We start from the raw sequence: 19,837 nt of genomic DNA, 5'->3' as shown, positions 1-19,837 counted from the left end.
CGCGTGCAGCCGCAGAGCTCCAACCTCCGGGAGGAGAAGACACGTCACCGGGACCGTGAAGCGTCTCGCTCCCTTGTGTCTCACCCGGTCCACGTCCCAGCCGGTGGAGCCGCAGGGGGCCGGGTGGGTGGGCAGCGGGGGGGGGGAGGTGGAGGTGGAGGGCTGCGGGCTGCTCGCCCCCCCCAGCCTCCTCTGCACATCGTCCAGCACCGTCTGCACACAGTCCAGCTGCCACTCGCCCAGCAGCTCGGACAGGTCCAGCCCGGCCTGGCTCCGCTGGGACTCCTGCAGCTCCGGGCCCTTTAGAAAAATGATTTAAAATGATTTAAATTTTAAAAAAATTATTTAAATTTTTTAAAACATATTTATTGGTTTATACGGGGAGGGGGATATATGGGGGGGGGGAGCAACATCGCCCCAGAGCATGTTGACCAGCTCTTGTTTTTGCACAAGAATCTAAACATACCCAAGCACTAGCTTTGCATCGGCTACATGCAAACAACAATAGCCTACTTCTTGTTTATTTCAAAGTTTATATTTTAAGTAAACTTTTATTCATTCTATTTAATTTACCTTTTATTTATTGTTTAAAAGTAGCCTAGGTGGATTACATTTCTTAATCTGTCACTTTGTGTGCAGTTGACAGGGGCTATACAATAATAGGGAACATCTTATTTATTTTCTCTATTGGCTGCCCGGCAGTCATTAAGTTAATGTTAATATTTGAAATAAAACTGGTAAAGCTCTAAGTGAATTTGACTGTGTTGTATTTGAAGGTATGATTCAACATTTTTCCATGGTCCAGTATTTAAAAAAAAAAAATAACCAAAAGAAATCGCAGGAAATCATAATAATGATTCGCAATACATATAGTATCGCCCATAGATATATATATAAAGACTAGATGTCTCGTCTGCGTTGCCGGCCAACGGAGCCGGATGTCACCACATGGCGGCCATCTTGCTAGAGGTTGCTCGCTCACCCATAACATTGTGTTGGTAGTGGTAAATAAGAGATGTAGATATCACACTGCATACTCAGTGTCATATCTACATCTCTGACGTTTATAACAAACCAGACCGTTTCAAAATCGGTTGAAAATTGAGCAAGTTATGGTTATTTACCACTACCAACACAATGTTATGGGTGAGCGAGCAACCTCTGGCAAGATGGCCGCCATGTGGTGACGTCCGGCTCCATTGGCCGAGGCATCTAATCTTATATATGTCTATGATCGTGATCGTATCGTATCGGGAGGTCCCTGCCGGTTCCCGTCCCTACCTGCAGCGCCCCCCAGGCCTGGAGGATCTTCTGCCGGACCGAGGCCAGGCTGGTGCAGCAGGGGGGGCTGACCCGCACCGGACCCGCGGCCGTGGTGGCCAGCCCCCCCACCGACAGGAAGAAGCGACACCGCACCTGCTGCGGGGCCACGCTCAGCTGCAGCCGGAAGTCCCGGAGGCTCACGGTGGAGTTCACCAGGCTGCGGAGGCTCTCCCGGTCCTCCTGCTCCTGCAGCTGCTCCCAGGCGGAGGAGGTGAGCACCGCGGGCAGCTGCAGCAGCCCGTCGGACAGGAAGAGGAGCCCGGGCCCCCGGCCCTCGGAGCTCCGGGTCTGGGACTGAGGCAGCTCGCCCACCCCGACCACATGCGCCTTCAGCCGGCCGCCGCCGCCCTCCTCCTCCCCGGAGCCGTAGCCCAGGATCAGGCTCTCGATCCAGGGAGCCAGCTGGTTCCGAGGGGCCCGCGGCATGTTCGAATCGGGTCTGGTCTGCACACTGTGCGTCTACTGTCAGGGTCCGTGAGGAAACATCCACGACGCGCAAAGGTTCCTACATCACAACAGCTCCACTGGCGCCAGTGACGTTATTATTTGATATTGTTATTAAATCATATTAGTTTATTGGTCAACGCAATATATTTAGGTTATATCGCTGGAAGATGCGCCTAAAAGAACGAGAACTGATACGTAACTGACGTCTGAGCCTCCTCCGGTCCTTACGTAGCTAGCATAGCATGTTAGCATAACAATAGCATAGCATAGTATCGGCGAGATGACAACGGAAGAACGAAGTATCACCTTCAAAGTAAAAGCACATGTGTGAGTCTATGGACTCTTTTCCACATTATAAAAAAATATTTACTAATATTTCATTTCATGATGATTTTATCGAGATAATTTTACTATAATACAAACTAATATCACTGAAATATACAACAACAGCAGAGAGTGTTGCTCAAACCGGAAACAGCCGTTTTTCAACGGCTTGATTCAGTTCCTAGTTTTTTAATAAACTGTATTAACAATCAAAGACTAATCAACACAGATTTCAAAAAATTGACAAAAAATGTCATAAACATAAAAATACATCTGGAAATAAATAAAGTGGAAGGTGAAAAGGCCTTTCATGTATTAATAACATTTGTTATATCTGCACATCACAACATGTCTTTATGTTTATGTACAAACAGTTTTAATACTTGCTTGTGTATCATCCTGTGCCACTGCACTTTACTTCATAACATTTCTATACAAACCACTACAGGGAAAAGTGTATAAAATGTACATACTCTGCATTTGTATCTAATTTGTAGTATTATTCTTTTGTCTACCTCATTCTCTGATGTGTCTGCTGCTGTAACAACTGAATATCCCTGATGTGTCGATCAATAACGTTTTTTTTATAATAAATAAAAAACAGACTGAGCATGAAGTTATTGAACATTAACAGACAATAAAAGCATAACATGAATCAACAGAAAGAAAGAAAGTCAGGACATAAAGTTCCATGCTGGCATAAATAAGCAAGGCATTTTTCATCTTTACATATTTGAGTTATTTTTCCACATAGTTTCTTAACTCATTCATAAACAAATTAAACATTTTGATCATATTTATAAATCTGCATCTGTGAATAAACTATATCTAAAACATTCATGCAGTATCTAATAGTTCCTTTATATGATTTAATGACGTGTGAAGGATGGTTTGTTTTTCTGTTGTTCCGCCCGCCGTCCAGCTGGGGGCGGTAACGCGCTTCTCAGCTGGTTTGCCATTCAACACAACAGAAGAAGCAGTGAGGGCAGAACACTCCTCCTCAGGGTTTTCTGCTCAGCTTCAAACTTCAAACTTGACGTGTGAACAACAACGAGATTAAAACGCTTCTCCGCTTCTTCAGGTGAGAAACTCGAACTTACTCCGGAAGTAAAACGCGAAGCAGCAACTTTTAAAACCTGCTGTAAATAAACAGGGTGTGCTCGTGGGCTTCCTGGGATTCAAACCAGCAACCGACGTTAGCTCAACCTCACCTGACGCAGGACTAGCCTAGCACCTGGCTGCTAACCTAGCTGCTAACCTGGCTAGCTGCAGGGAAGTGCTGTGTATCCAGGGTGTTATGCTAGCTAGCTTAGCTTCCTAGCACCACACCCTCAGGTAGGAGCCAGTGAGTCTGAAGAGGAGTGGTCCTGCTGGTCCTCCAGGGGGGGGGCAGGGATCCCAGGGACACTCAGGCCTGAGGGTGTGTCCAGGTCTAAATGTCCTAATGCAAGTGAACTGTGAGAGGAGTTAGACAAGAAGAAGAAGCTGCTCAGCTCAGCATTGAAACAGTTTAATCAAACAACACAAAACTAAAACTAGTTTTGTGTTGTTTTCTGTGAGCCGGATAACTGACCACCAGTTTGTGTTGTTGTTGTTGTTGTCGTCCCCAGAGTCAAAGTGTGAGTGGCTGTGTGTTGATACCTGTTCAACACAAATGAGACAAAACAGGTTTTCCAATCTGATCTGTTTCTCCTCTGTTCTTTTTTTTTCATCTGCACAACATGTCTTTATGTTTATGCACAAACAGTTTTACTACTTGTTTGTATATCATCCTGTGCCACTGCACTTTACTTCATAACATTTATTTTCTATACAAATCACTACAGGGAAAAGTGTATAAAATGTACATACTCTGCATTTTTATTTAATTTGTAGTATTATTCTTTTGTCTACCTCATTTTCTGACGTGCTGTAACAACTGAATATCCCTGATGTGTCGATCAATAAAGTTTTTTTTATAGGGATCCTAGTGTCCTCTCAGGGACATGTCCCAGGGACACTCAGGACTGAGGGTGTGTCCAGGTCTAAATGTCATAATGCAAGTGAACACCAGTTTGTGTTGTTGTTGTTGTCGTCCCCAGAGTCAAAGTGTGAGTGGCTGTGTGTTGATACCTGCTCAACACAAATGAGACAACACATGTTTTCCAATCTGATCTGTTTCTCCTCTGCTCTCTGTCAACAGGAGTGAACAGAACCATTCTGGAGGGGGGACATGCAGGACTCCAGAGAGACCGGCTCGAGGGTCTCGGACCCCCAGCACTCCCAGAAGCTGCTCCGAGTCCTCCGCGCCTTCTGGCAGGAGAAGAGCTTCCACGATGCTCTGCTGGTGGTGGATGGAGAGGAGCTTCCTGTCCAGAAGAACATCCTGGCGGCGGCGAGTCCCTACATCAGGTCAGAAGCTGGGCCGGCACCGGGTCACGACCCCGGGTCACGACCCCAGGTCACGACCCCAGGTCACGACCCCAGGTCACGACCCCAGATCGACTCAGCACCTGTTGTCTCTGTCCATAATGTTAATCAGAATCAGAAAGGATTTATTGCTTAGTAGCTTTACACCTACCTGGAATTTTCTTTGGTAAATAGATGCATACATTGAACATAAAGCATAAAAACACAATAAGTACTTCACATAAGAAAGAAATAACTGTATATAAAACAAAACAAAAATATATACAAGATATTAAAAGTTAAATAAAGAGTAAAATGCAAAACAGGAGAGAAATGTGGATGTGCAGAATGGGCGTGTCCACGTTCTGCTGGGACCAATGAGAGGTTTCAGGTTCCATTGTTTTTAAATGACATGTTGTGTCGTATGGTGCTGATTGTTTTTCCCGTTAGGACCAAGCTGAACTACAACCCCCCGAAGGAAGACGGGTCCACGTACAGAATCGAGCTGCAGGGCGTCTCCATGGCAACGATGAAACAGATCCTCGACTACATCTTCTGTGGTGAAGTGAGTGTGGAGACGTGGTTCTTCTTCTTCTTCTCATCCCAACATGATGTTATAGAGCAGGGGTTTTCAACTGGTTTTGTCCCAGGGACCTCGATTCTGACTAGAATGTGTGTGTGTGTGTGTGTGTGTGTGTGTGTGTGTGTGGATAGAAGGAAGTTTTAACATTTGGTTTTCCATGTTGGTTTTATTTAAAAACCTCAGACAAATCTAGAAAAATCTATTGTTATTGCTATTCATTGTTTTGGCTATTATGCCAATTCATTTTTTTTATTTGTTTTTCGCTCTTGTTTTATTTAATATTTTCATTATTAGTTCTTCCCTTTTGGGCCTTCTTTTTGGGAAAATAAAAATTCCCATCATACAAACTACATCTCCAAGACGTCCTGAGAGTTTTTCTACCGAGCTCAACTGGCAGTTTCTAGCCCCAAGCCGGTTTCAAGGTTCCCCTCATCACCTTTATATTATTTTTATTTTAGATATTTTTAACGAGCTTCAAGAGTAAGCTGGAAATGTGTTGAAATATCAAAGCGAATTTCGTGGACCCCCTTTAATGCCGTCGCGGACCACCAGGTTGAAAACCAGTGGTGTATAAAGTACTTGAAAGCCATACTTGAGTAAAAGTACAGATATCTGACCTGAAAGTGACTTCGGTAAAAGTCACCCGTCAGAAAATGACTTGAGTAAAGGTCTTAAAGTAGCTCATATTAAAAGTACTGAAGTATCAAAAGTATCTGGTGTTGAAATGTACTTAAGTATCAAAAGTAAAAGTACAAGTACCAAAATTAAAAATGCAAAGTGCTTTTTAAAGTAGGCCTATACAGACACAAAACAACCCAAAATGTTTCTCCTCAAGATTTATCTCAACTGACTGAAAAATTTTAACAACAATATGAATATAATGTATATAATGTAAAAATGTTGAACCCTAGATATGAAAGAGAGAGAGAGAGAGAGAGAGAGAGAGAGCAAACCTCCGCTGCTCAAGTAACGAGCCAGTTTGAGAATGTAAGAAGTAGAAAGTACACATATTTTTGTTCAAATGTAACGAGTAAAAGTAAAAAGTTGTCAGGAAAAGAAATACTCAAGTAAAGTACAGGTGAAAAATCTACTTAAGTACAGAAACAAAGTATTTCTACCTCGTTACTTCCCACCACTGTTGAAGACCCCTGTTATAGATCTATCTGCTCTGTGTCTCACTGCCCGTGTCTCTGTGTGTCCTGCAGATCCGTCTGAGTGAGGAGACCATCCAGGACATGGTGCAGGCGTCCGACCTGCTCCTCATGACCGACCTCAAGTCGCTGTGCTGTCAGTTCCTGGAGAGCTGCATCACCGCCGAGAACTGCATCGGCATCCGGCTCTTCTCTCTGCACTACTGCCTCCACCACGTGCACTACGCCGCCACCGAGTTCCTGCAGACGCACTTCCGTGACGTGGGGCTCACCGAGGAGTTCCGGGAGCTTCCCCGGGAGCGGCTCCGCGAGCTGCTCGCCATGGAGAAGCTGAACGTGGGCAACGAGAAGCACGTGCTGGAGGCCGTGGTGCGGTGGCTCGCCCACGACCCCGAGGACCGACGGGTGAGTTCAGCTCCGAGACTTAGAGAGAGACAGGGAAAGAAATGTAGACGGGCGAGTCTGGAGCCAACAGCTGATAAGAGAAATACCTGAATGGATGAGATAAACTTTAAAGGGGAATATGGTTTATACATCAAAATGTACGTTAACAACCAACAAATGTAAGACTTTGAAGCTTTTATTCAGCCAAACGCTGAGAGACATTGATGTTGAGGATACAACAGGTCAAACTAAAAGGTTTATTTGTTAGTTTTGTCATCTTTTATATGCTTTTGTAAACATTGAAACACATTAAGTGTATAGAAAATGAGACATCTAGCTTAACAACATGTGTGACTCTGCAGATTTGACTGATAGTGATGATAAAAATGAAACTTTTACATTAATTATTGTGAATTCCACGTTGTGAAGTCGCGCTCAGGTTGGAATGATGTCAGGCTCCGGGAGGAAACATCCACGACGCTCAAAGGTTCCTACGTCACAACAGCTCCACTGGCGCCTGTGACGTTATTATTTGATATTGTTATTAAATCATATTAGTTTGTTAGTCAACGCGATATATTTAGGTTCTATCGTTGGAAGATGCGCAAAAAAGAACGAGAACTGATACGTAACTGACGTCTGAGCGTCCTCTGGTCCTAACGTAGCTAGCATAGCATGTTAGCATAACAATAGCCTAGCATAGTATCGGCGATATGACAACGGAAGAACGAAGTATCACCTTCAAAGTAAAAGCACATGTGTGAGTTTATGAACTCTTTTTCACATTATAAAAAATATTTACTTATATTTCATTACATGATGATTTCATAGAGATAATTTAACTATAATACAAACTAGTATCACTAAAATATACAACAACAGTAGAGAGTGTTGCTCAAACCGGAAACAGCCTGTTCTCCACAGCTTGATTCAGGTCCTAGTCTTTTTATAAACTTTTGGAAAGGTTGGAATGATGTGTTGTTAAGTTCTGGTTTGTTTGATCCATAAAACCCAAAGTGATTCTTATTCCATTTTGTCTTTGTAGGTTCACATGAAGGAAGTGATGTCTTCAGTCTGGCTGCAGGCTCTGGACCTGAGCTACCTGAGAGAGCAGGTCAGTGAGCTGCACATTTAAACCAACAGCACTTTAACTGAGCCACAGCGCCCCCTGCAGCCACGTGTGATTACTTCTGTTGGGTCTGAGTGAAGAGGTGGAATGTGCTTCATGAAGTTATGAACCGTTTCCCAAAGTGTTTCACGTTCTTTATGCTGGTTTCGAGGCTCAAACCTTTGGTAGCTCACCTGCTGTGCTGTGTGGTTTCCCATCAGGCCATGGGGGAGCCTCTGATGAGGGAGGTGATCAGAGAGCACTGCCAGCCCGTGCTGGGCGACGCCCCCCCGCAGGGCGAGGCGCTGCTCGCCGCCTTCAAACCCAGAGGCTACTCCGAGTGCATCGTTCTCGCCGGAGGAGAAGATCGCAAGTGAGTGTCCAGGTTATTTTCTTGGAATGAACATTAGTAAAAAATGTAGTATGTAAGTATGAACTGTTTCAATGCAGAATATTCACAACATTGAGTTTGTGTTGCGTGAAACACTGTGAGAGAAAAGTACTTTACAGCGAGATGTCACAAACTGCTAGGGTTGCAAAGGGGCGGAAACTTTCCATGGGAAGTTAAGCTCGTGAATTTTGGGAATTTTGAAAAAAAAAAAAGCTACGCAAATTAAACGCTGAGCAATAAAAACATGATTCAAAACTCTATTTTAAAGATGTATGGAACGTTGAGTTTCAACCCTCCACTGGTCATTCTTCCATCACATGCACAGATAACTCCCAGCATGCTTCACTCTACAGCAGGGCTATTGAGGCCTGCTGTAGAGTGAAGGACTAGTCAGGTAAGTTTCCATGATATTACTGGGAAAATATATTAGCATGCTGATTGAGGATTGTTCATCTGTTCATCTAGCCTATTTCCATTCATTTATCCATCAATTGTAAAATATGTTTACAGACGATTCCAATTGTTTGGCTAACTATTTATATCTCTGGCATTGCATTAGTGTTTTTTTACAAACTTTTTTCTCATCTTATTCTACAGAACAATGCCACGTGCACTCTCTCATGTGTGGAGACATTTCACCCCATCCAATGTAGAAGGAAAGGCTGTGTACATTTGCAAATACTGTGCAAAGACCTATGTTAAGAATGACACAAAGATGCAGAAGCATATAGTCAAGTGACCAAAGTTTCCTCAGGGCTCAAATCAGCCTATGACACAACAAAATGTTTATATTTATGTCTGTATATGACAAGGTTAATACAGTTAGTATAAATTACCCACAACATTTCCAGTTTATTCCCGTTAATTCCCGTTTATTCCCGTTAATTCCCATGGAAAGTTTCCAACTTTGAATATTCCCGGAATTTTGCAACCCTACAAACTGCAGCTGAATTCCTCCTCATCACAGTTGACTCACTTCCTGTTTGCACCGGTGGGTTTTGTCCTGAACAGAAGCCGGAGGACGACGGCGGCGACGCGCTGCATGTGTCCGCTGTACGACAGCAACAGACAGGCCTGGATCGAGCTGCAGGCCATGAGCGTCGCCCGCATCGGCCACGGCGTCGTGGCTGCAGGTCAGAGAACTCACCTGCCGTGTGAATCAGGTGCAACTGAGATACTTCCTCTTCAGCGCTCGGTAATGATGCTGTTTCCTGTCCGTTAGAGGGTTTCCTGTTTGTGATGGGCGGAGCCGATGAGAACAACACAGTCCTGGACAGTGGAGAGAAATATGACCCTGACTCCAACACCTGGAGCCCCATACCCCCCATGCTTCAGGTATCTTCACCTCCTTCCTATTAGACACTTATAAAGATTTGATATGTATATAAACTGCATTAGATTTCTCTCTTTACAATTTCTATCACTTGTTTTCTAACATTTGACTCTGAATTGTTTATTTCTCTTTAGAAATTAAATTACCTGCTCACAATAAGAAACACTCTGCTGCAGCCATGTTAGGTTATGCTCCTTTTCATTTAAAGACCACTAGGTGTCAGTATTGATGCAGTGGCAGTTAAGTCATATCCTCTTCTTTAACAGCTCAGGTAGATTTGAGTGACAGGCTGCGTCCTCACTAATCACTATAAACTGTCGTTCAAATACAAAGAAGCAGATCATCACAGAACAAACTGAGACCAACTCGTTGATTTCTACATTTAAAGATCATCGTTACATTTCATTGAGCTGCCGCTTTTATCCAAAGTGACTTATAAAATGTGAATCAAACCATGAGGGAACAAACCCAGAACAACGAGAATCAAGTCAGTACAATTTGCTTCAAGAAAGCCAAACTACAAAGTGCTACATGTAAGTGCATCCAAATTAAAAACTTTAATTTCTTTATATAAACACACAGGTGATGATGGTTATTAGACATCATCTTCTCATCCAAGGTGCAGTCAGAAGAGTCTTTAGTCTGTGTGGAGATCAGATCTCACCAACCTGCTGTATGTGCAAGGAAAGTCATACATCATTATAATAGCAAAGCCACAATGGTTGTTGTTGTTCAGTGTGATGATGATACTGATGTTCTACGTACACTCCTCTAAACATGTCTGATTTTATCTTTCATCAAGATCTACAAACTATTCTCTGAGAAACAAAAATTTTGAAAATCAATCTCACAAAGCTGAATAAAGTTTAAAACAATCCTGGATCTGCCCCAGAATGTGATGAGTTCTGTCCTCACAAAGACCACATCCTTCCACCACGTTTATTTGACCTCATGACCTCAGTTAAAATGATGTTGTAGAAGAATCAGGCCACACTGAGCCGAGCTGTTCAAGCAGTAAACACACCTCGTCTATTTCAAGATGTGAATCTTCTCATAACGAGACACCGTTTAACGACTGTTGGATGGATGGAATCTTTTGTTTTATATCGTTTTATGTCATAAAAATGCCAAGAAGAAATTATTACCATCCATTAAAGGAGGCTGGAATGTAGACTCGCTCCCGTTGGAACTAGAAGAGGCCAAAATGTAATTGTTTCCAAATCCTTGACGTTGAGTCAAGTATCACATTTCTTGAGTCGTGCGAGAGGTTCAGGAGAGAAGGAGCAGACGGAGCAGGAGGATTCCATCAGGATCCGTGTTGGAGGGCGTAAGAGTCAAATCTAAAGTTTGACAAGGCAACAACCACAGAGTCCTGGAGTCGTCTGATTCGTCTCTTTCCTACAATGATCCCACAGGCCAAGAGAAAAAGTGTTGAACATTGACATTAATATGAAAACTTAAGGAAGGTCATTTCATTTTAACAGAAGACTCAGAAGCCGAGCGTCTAAACGTGTATTTGTACGTGTGGGACGTGTCTGTAGTTTGATCCTCTTGTCACTGATGTGCGCAGGCTCGTCAGAACTTTGGCGTGGTGGAGCTGGACGGGCTGATCTACGTCCTGGGAGGAGAGACCAAGGAGACGGAGCTGATCACTGTGGAAGCCTTCGACCCTCACATCAACACCTGGAAGCTGCAGACCAGTATGACCATGATCCGTAAGGTGAGCACACGCTGGTGTCATGGAACTCAAAGGTGTGAACCTCAGTCCACACATACTGTGACGTGTCCGTCTCCTCCTGCAGGTCGGCTGCTACGCCTCCATGAATAAGAAGATCTACGCCATGGGGGGGGGCTCCTACGGGAAGCTGTTTGACTCTGTGGAAAGTTTTGACACCAAAACTCAGCAGTGGACCGGCCTCTGTCCTCTGAAGGAGAGAAGGTAATCCCTGGCTCCGCCTCCTCCTGTCTGTCCGCGTCCCGTCAGTTTCACTTTTGTTATGACTTCCCTCCAGTGACATCACGGTGACATCACAGTGACGCGTCCAAGTGTTGCTCAGGATCATGAAGTTGCTCAAACGGAAGCTGTTGACTCACAATGTGAATGATTGTGAGTCATAGTGTGTGTCTGCATGCACACTAGTGTCCTGGATGGTGTCCTGACGTGTCCTGCGTTTGTGTTGGAGCAGGCGACTCGTCACTTCCCGATGTCGGTATCCTGGATTCGCCCTTATCCCGGTTTTGAGAAACCATTGTAATGAGTTGTGGTAACTTGCTCTGTGAACTCTGACACAATGAACCGATCCCATTACGCTCTCGCCTCCCAATGTTGGAGTTAAGGTTGATGAGACACATCCGTTACACAACTATGCCTCATTTTCAAAAAGCCAACAAACAGGAATTAAAACGGCCTCTTCTCTAGGCTTTGTGGTTGTAACCATGGTAACGTTTAACCTCTGAACACATTTCGAAGTAACCAGGATACTTGTATTTATCATCTACATGATGATATTAATAACCAGTTCCCCTTAAGTACCATTAAGCCTCATGACCAGAGAACTCATAGACCGACCTGTGAACTTAACGTATCATTAAACTTTGTCCATGTTTCTCACAAGCCTGTTAAATTCCGTGATGTTTCCCCGCCAGGTTTGGTTCGGTGGCGTGTGGCGTCGGCCAGGAGCTCTACGTGTTCGGTGGCGTGCGAAGCCAAGAGCCTGACAACCCGGAGCAGAGGCAGATGACCACCTGCAAATCTGAGTTCTACCACGACGAGATGAGAAGGTTGGCGAGGAATCGTTAGCGTCATTTCTCTGTGTTTCTACGATGTAGATGTTTGGGGTAAATCAAGATGGACGACACCTCTCTAACTCCTCCTACCATCCAGAACTGAAGCTCAAATATCACGGATACGAACCATCTTCCACATCTAGAGCAGATTCTGGATAATGTTGGAAAGTGGAGACGAGTCGTCCATCTTGATTTAAACTCTGTGGATCCATCTGATGTGTTCTGTTGTGACCAGGTGGATGTTACTGGACGACCAGAGTCTGTGTATCCAGACCAGCTCGTCCTTCGTCTACGGCGCCGTGCCCATCGGCGCCAGCGTCTACGTGGTGGGAGACCTGGACACGGGTCGGTTCCCCAGCAGCAGGAATCACCGGAGCTCGTTTACAGTCAGCGTTTGAATATCTAACCCTTTGTGTGTTGTTTTCCTGCGTTTACAGGAACGAGCTTCGACTACATCCGCGAGTTCCGCCGCAGCACGGGCACGTGGCACCGCACCAAGCCCATGTTGCCCAGCGACCTCTCCAAGACGGCGTGCGCGGCCCTGCGCATCGCCAACTGCCGGCTGTTCCGCCTGCAGCTGAGTCAGGGCATGTTCCGCATCTGAGGCGGACGCCCGGACGCCGGCTGGTCGTCTCCACGCTGCTCCACCTTTGCACACTGGTACTTCCTCCCTGTTGTAGTAGACGTATGAACACTAAAGTATTGTAATCGCTACATGCTGACGGTCGGGGGGGTGAACCTGAGATCATTTTGCTTTATGACTCGACAGGACACAAGTTCATCTTAACACATTTTTAACACTGTAGGTCTTATTGCAATTTGATTTACCTAAATATGTTTTTTTCTTTTTAACGTGGAATTTGAAGCTTTTTCAAGTTTTATTTTAATGTTTTTTCGTCGTTTATTATGTTTACATTTGGTTGGTTGAGGGTTTTTAACTGAAAATTGCAAATTGATGAAATTATGTTTATGGAGCAGACGTCTGAGCAGAGCTGCTGTGGTGTAGCTGCATGTTAGAATCTGGTGTGTAGTACGAACGGTGGTGGACATCAATCAATCAATCAAGTTTTATTTGTATAGCCCATATTCACAAATCACAGTTTGTCTCATAGAGCTTTAACATGGTGAGACATCCTCTGTCCTTCACCCTCAGCAAGAGTCAGGACAAACTACTAAAAACCCTTTTAACAGGTGAAGACACGTAGAAACCTCAGAGAGACACATGTGAGGATCCGTCTCCCAGGACGGACACAAGTGACACAGATGTGTAGAGGAGAACATCATCAGGAGAAAGGTTTCAGCAGCAATGATGAGGGGAAACATGTTGAAGGATAACTTCAATACTATAAGTGAAGCAGTCCTGCTGCATCATAGTCTCTGGTCAGCAGCAGGATCATGATCCAGCATCAAGATCAGATCCACTATAGTCCACAGTCATTGTCCACTGTCTTCAGTTAGGATCCATCATCAGCTGACATAAACGATCTGGACTTTAACAAAGCTCGCACTCGGTTCCCCCCCCCCCTCCAGCTTCAGTTCCTCTCCTCACGCTCATGTTGCTTCAGTGCACATGTGGAACATCTGCTCCCTGATTCCGTTGGTGCAGCTCACAAACCGACGGGTGACGTCACAGAGGAATGAAGCTCGTGCTACTTCCACTCGACTCCAGTGTTTACAAACAGATCCCCTCTGACACTGCTCTGATTCGTCCGGCTCCTGTCACATGACCTCCTTCACTAAGAAGTATGTAGAGAACAAACATGGAGAATCAGAGTGTTACTGAACCTGTTGTCTTTGCCAGCAGCGGTGGATCAGTTCAGTTCTCTACTTTACAACTAAACAACTTTTTACATGAGGAGGAGACGAGATGTAATTCCAGTAATCTGATTACACACGCAGAACATAGTCTGGTGGATGTAGCTTTGATCTGTCAGAATCCATTCAGAGGTCATGTTGGGACAAAGAGGACTGATGACAAAACATCTTGTGATCATAGGGGGTCTCAGCCCTCCTCTTCCTCTTCCTCCTGCTCCTCCTCCTCCTCCTGAGACGGTTTCTGATGCGTCTCCGTCACTGAACGTTCACTCAGCGAATGTTTGCACACCAGCGCCGTGACCGGATTGTCGGTTGTTATCATTGTGCGAGCTGCCGGAGCTCAGACGTTCAGAAATAGACGTCACTGCAAGCGACACCCTCCGAGCTGTCGGATGCGTTGCTGCCTCTGCGACCTTTGACCTGGCTTTCCAGTCAGTACAGTTTTGGCATCTCTTGACCCCGTTTGTTCTGTGTGAGTTCCAGCTGCTGCTGTCTGTCCACAGCTCCTGTGTAGACACACACACACACACACACACACACACACACACACACACACACACACACACACACACACACACTCGGAGTGGCGCTCACAGAGTCCTGATACAAACACACCTCATCATATTACAAAGCCAACACACATCAAACACACAGTGTTGGAGCTGAGGTCTCACCAGTGAAGACCAACACCAAGTCTTTAAATTGTGAAGTAATGCAACACAAAAACTTGACTAAATACAAAGGTCCATGTTTTACACCTTTGTGGGATTCAATCTGAGATGTTGGATCCCTAAGATGTGAGTGGTGTAAAGTGGACAAACTGCTGCAGTGTGTGTTTCCTCTCGTCTCCGGAGCTGCACACAGAACCGGCTGTTTTCACTTGCCTCATTAATTATGTATGAGCGCCTCCTGTGATTGGCTGCGACCCCATATGACATCATACAGGGGGAGGAAGTACGAAACGCGACGTTTCAATAACATATTTCTTCGAACGGACGGATAAAAGAAGTCCGCGGAGAGACCGATTCATACTCTGAGGCCCCCTACTGGCCCTTCAGGTCATTACACATAGTAAAGCACATAAGATGTATTTTTCACAATATGGGCCCTTTAAACAAACACTGTAAATAATGACTCGTTGTGTGGACTGTCGGTGTTGGGTTGGTGTTATATGTAATAATTTCTGCTCCGACTACAGTTTTAATAAATGAAATTCAAAATTCTCTCGCTGAAGTTGACCAACGTGATCAAACAGCTGATTAATCACGTTCCCGTTGTTTCAGAATCAGAATCTGAATTCTTTTTATTGCCACGTATATTTGCATATATTGGAAATTGCCATGGTGTGGTTGGTGCACTGTACATGAAAACAAAACAACAATATATACAGTAAGACAATATATACAGTAAGAAACCATAAGTTAACTGTAACGAGTCACAGAAGCTGAGACGATCTGAACTCGAACTTCATTGATCGGTTTTACTTTTTCCGGGCGATTCCCGAACTCTTTTCCTTCGTCACTCTGAACACGATGCTAAAGCTCGACTGTGAATGTTGTGCTTCCTTATTTTTTGCACATTCCATAGTGTCTAATCATTTACAGTAAATACTCCAATAAGTGTCTGAGCTGCTCTGTGTCCTAAACACTTGTTCTGACACGAACACCGGATGACTGTGTGTTGTGATACACTGGAAAACACAATAAGGGAAAATAAAAGCAGTGCCGACTGACAGTGGGCGAGTTTTCGAGTTCTGTCATGAGAGACGTGAAGAGAGACATGTTTCAGTTTGTACTTTTCTAACTCGTACGTGAGGTTTTTGTAAGATGTCGTCATGTTTGTGTCTCAGTTACGTCGAAGGAATTAAAACCTTTAAGTGTTTTATCTTCTCACGTTTGTTTCTGTTCTGATACTAAATCTGATCAATACTCAGGAAAAGATTTCATCCGTTACAGACACTTACTGTCTATTAAATACTCTATGATCATACTTTATACTACTGAATATATGTATGTTTAGTAAATGGTGTATATACACAGCTATGTTTGCATATACATAGTACATTTACGTGCATAGTACATGTATACATACATACAAGCTGAATAGTGATCGCTGAAACGTAGCTGCTTGACCTTTTACATATAGATACAAATATCTGTACATGTATCTACATATCTACTGTATGTATGTGTGTGTGTATATATATATATATATGTAAAGATAATTTCTTAATACACAGACAAAATAGAAAAGCACCATTTTTGTCTGAGGAGTATGAACGAGCACTTTAGATTTGTATGGTAATCTACCCATTAGACTTTAGATTAAATTCAAATATACATCTGATCTGATGGTGGCGCCAGAGGAAAGGTCAGGGTGTTGGTTAGGGTCCATCCACAGGGGACCATGAATATTCACTTCAAGTCATATGGAAGTCCAACATGTCGTTGTCTGTCCTGGACGTTAAAGACTGTGGCCCATAACAACAACATGAGGGATCACCCTCTGGGGACCATGAATACCTATTCAAATTAAATGATATTGAATCAAGACGAGGGATTAACAGAACTGGATTATCCAGGAGGTTGAGTCCAGCTGACCTGGGACCAGTGGCTGATGGGACAGATTCTGACTTTACCACAGAAGAAGACTCCGTCCAGCGACTCGTTCCAACGGAGGGTTCCTCTGATTAGATGTTCATTTAATCAGCAGTTTGTTACAGAGCAGAATGTTCCTCACCGGATACGTGAGGATACGTGAGGATACGTGAGGATATGTAAACACGTGACACAGTCTCAGCTTATGATTAGATTTCTTCTTCTTCTTCTTCTTCTTCTTCTTCTTCTTCTTCTTCTTCTTCTTCTTCTTCTTCTTCTTCTTCTTCTGTCACAGTCACAACTCGTCTGCTCTGTTTTGACCTGAAGCTTCTGTCTCGTGTTTTAAAAGATAAACGTTTCACAGATTCACTTTCAAACCTCATTTCTTGATTCTATTTCATTTCGAAATTAAAGAAAATATTCTGACAACCTACATCAGGTCAAGTAAATGTCTTCTTTCTTCTGATCTTGAAATATTAAATATATTACATACAACAAATTTAAAAAAATAATATATTACAATATTGTCTCTTTTGTCCCTCTGAATTATTTCAGTTTATGGTTCCGAGCTTATCAATTTAAATCTTGACATATCTTTGTATTGATTAAAATAAATCTTACTCACAAATTAAATAAATACATTTTTCAAAATGTGTTTTTTTTCTGGATTTCCACTGATTCCTTGTTGTATACTTCAGGTTCATTAAATGTCTTCTTTCTTCTGATCTTGAAATATAAAATATATTACATACAACAAATTTAAAATAATATATTACAATTTTGCTTTGTTCATAGTTTGTCTCCTTTTTTATCCCTCTGAATTATTTCAGTTTATGGCTCCAAGCTCATCAATTTAAATCTTGACATATCTTTGATTTGATTAATATCAATCCCAGTCACAAATTAAATAAATACATTTTCCAAAATGTGTTTTTTTCTGGATTTCCACTGATTCCTTGTTGTATACTTCAGGTTCATTAAATGTCTTCTTTCTTCTGATCTTGAAATATTAAATATATAAAATACAACAAATTAAAAAAAATTATATATTACAATTTTGCTTTGTTCATATTTAGTCTCTTTTGTCCCTCTGAATTATTTCAGTTTATGGTTCCAAGCTCATCAATTTAAATCTTGACATATCTTTGATTTGATTTATATCAATCTTACTCACAAATTAAATAAATACATGTAGTTAAATTGAGTTTTTTTCTGGATTTCCACTGATTCCTTATTGTATACTTCAGGTTCATTAAAGTTCTTCTTTCTTCTGATCTTGAAATATTAAATATATTACATACAACAAATTTTAAAAAATAATATATTACAATTTTGCTTTGTTCATATTTTGTCTCTTTTTTTATCCCTCTGAATTATTTCAGTTTATGGTTCCAAGCTCATAAATCTTGACATTTTTGATTTGAATATCAATCTTACAAAATAAATAAATACATGTAGTTAAATTGTGATTTTTCTGGATTTCCCCTGATTCCTTGTTTGAATAAAATCATTTCCATTATTACCTAATCTCAGGCTGTTTGTCTACGTGAGCGATGACACACTCGTCCAGTGGTGTAACATCAGTGCGTCAGGTGCTGGTCGTGTCCCAGCTCGTCTCCTGGCGCCGGAAGGACGGAGCTGATGGGGGACGATGGAAACCAGAGGAGAAGATCAGGATCCTGGAGGACGGCTGTGGGACATCCTGCTGGGAGCATGAACAAGCCCCTGAGCTGCTTGTTGTTCAGCGTCTGGACCCTGGAGATGTGGGACTGAGGCCTGATCTCAGATCTGTCACCTCTCGCTCCCTCAGGCTCATTCCTCCGGGAGCTTCACACGCTGAAGTCATCACTTTTTTTAGTTTGTATTTGAAATTTCCACATTTTACATCTTCTTCATCATCTTTACATTTTCATCCATCAGCTGGAGGATAATCAGTTCAAGTCAATTCAGTTTTACATTACATTACATTTCATTTAGCTGACACTTTTATCCAAAGCGACCTACAATAAGTGCATCAACCCCGAGGGTACAAACCAAGAACAACAAGAATCAAGAAAGTACAATTTTATTCAAAAAGTAAAAATGTGGAATATGGCAAAAATGGCCACTAAATGCAAAATAGTAGGCTTCCTGTTGTGTTTTTCCAATTGCACCTAAAGACTTTTTTGTTTGTCTGCCCATTGAAAATTCCTTCAGAATACGTAAATTTTCTCCACTTTCTAACTTTCTGCAAATTTTGGTGAGAAGTTGAGCCTGGTAAAGCCCTCAAAAAGCCAATTCATTTGCCTGAATAATAACAATCCTTACAATTTCAATAGGGTCTCACCTGACCCCTTTGATGTCAGTGCTCGGGGCCTAATAAAGCAAAACTACAAAATGCTATAAGTGCCATTTAAGTGCTACTAAATTGTTAGTTTCAAAAATTGTTGGAACATTTTTTTTTTTTTTTTAAACTAGTCCCATTTTTATGTTATTTGTATGATTATGTGTGACTGTATGATTACCTTTTATTTGTGCAGCGTCAAATCATAATAAACCTCGAGGCCCTTTACACAGAGGGTCAAGACCTCAGAACATTTCATAGAGAAACCAACAGTTCCCACAATGAGCAGCACTTTGGCAACTGTGGAGGAAAAAATGATTATTAATGACGTAATCATACATAAATAACATAATGTTGTGGCTGATTATTGTTAAACTTCATCTCTTCATCATGAAATTAAACTTCCTGTGAATCTTGTCTCATCTTGTACGGACAGAGAAGTTTGACTTGCCTGTGGTTGTGGTTGTGACATCATGAGGGATCATCCTCTGGGGACCTTGAATATCCATATTTCATTTCCATGTGAACATCACTTATTGTTTTACTTGCTCTTCCGCTCGTGGGACAAACACATTCCCTCCATGTCCAGTTCAGCAGCTCAGACCTGAACCTCAGGTTTTGTTCCTGTAAAGTCCTGAATACTTTGATGAGCTGAAAGTACTCTGTGTTGTGTAGTTGTAGTGGTGAACGTTGTGTAGCTGTGAGTAACACAAAGGATGTTGTGTCTGATAGCAGACGTGTGAGACGAGGGATTAACAGAAGTGGATAGTGTCAGATATCAAGGTCTGTGACCTTTTCACATCAAACACCATGAGACCATTTGTGAATAAACTAAATGAGATGATTCTGCGATTTAGTTTTTTAAAGTTTTTGTGTATTTGTT

General features: G+C 42.7%; 1 protein-coding gene across 1 annotated transcript; it reads left to right on the top strand.

Annotated features, from left to right (window-relative positions):
* The first annotated feature begins 3,075 nt into the window (after nt 1-3,075).
* Nucleotides 3,076-13,721, top strand: gan (gigaxonin). Its single transcript, XM_061077320.1, has 13 exons — nt 3,076-3,175; nt 4,277-4,485; nt 4,933-5,047; nt 6,271-6,621; nt 7,646-7,714; nt 7,930-8,081; nt 9,111-9,232; nt 9,322-9,434; nt 11,003-11,152; nt 11,235-11,371; nt 12,079-12,213; nt 12,455-12,564; nt 12,657-13,721. Exons 2-13 carry the CDS (start codon nt 4,307-4,309, stop codon nt 12,821-12,823), a joined length of 1,800 nt encoding a protein of 599 aa, XP_060933303.1. The 5' UTR covers nt 3,076-3,175; nt 4,277-4,306; the 3' UTR covers nt 12,824-13,721.
* Nucleotides 13,722-19,837: the final 6,116 nt, after the last annotated feature.

The sequence above is a fragment of the Limanda limanda genome, chromosome 8 (assembly GCF_963576545.1).
Source record: "Limanda limanda chromosome 8, fLimLim1.1, whole genome shotgun sequence".
Lineage (NCBI taxonomy): Eukaryota > Metazoa > Chordata > Actinopteri > Pleuronectiformes > Pleuronectidae > Limanda > Limanda limanda.
The sequence above is the reverse complement of the archived record's forward strand: the minus strand, read 5'-3'. Positions and strand labels throughout refer to the sequence as shown.

Excerpts from the sequence above, each read along its gene's own strand:
- gan (XM_061077320.1), top strand. The coding sequence starts at position 4,307 with ATGCAGGACTCCAGAGAGACCGGCTCGAGGGTCTCGGACCCCCAGCAC. Across the intron at positions 11,153-11,234 it reads GTATGACCATGATCCGTAAG|GTCGGCTGCTACGCCTCCAT; the intron begins GTGAGCACACGC and ends CTCCTCCTGCAG. Across the intron at positions 11,372-12,078 it reads TGTCCTCTGAAGGAGAGAAG|GTTTGGTTCGGTGGCGTGTG; the intron begins GTAATCCCTGGC and ends TTTCCCCGCCAG.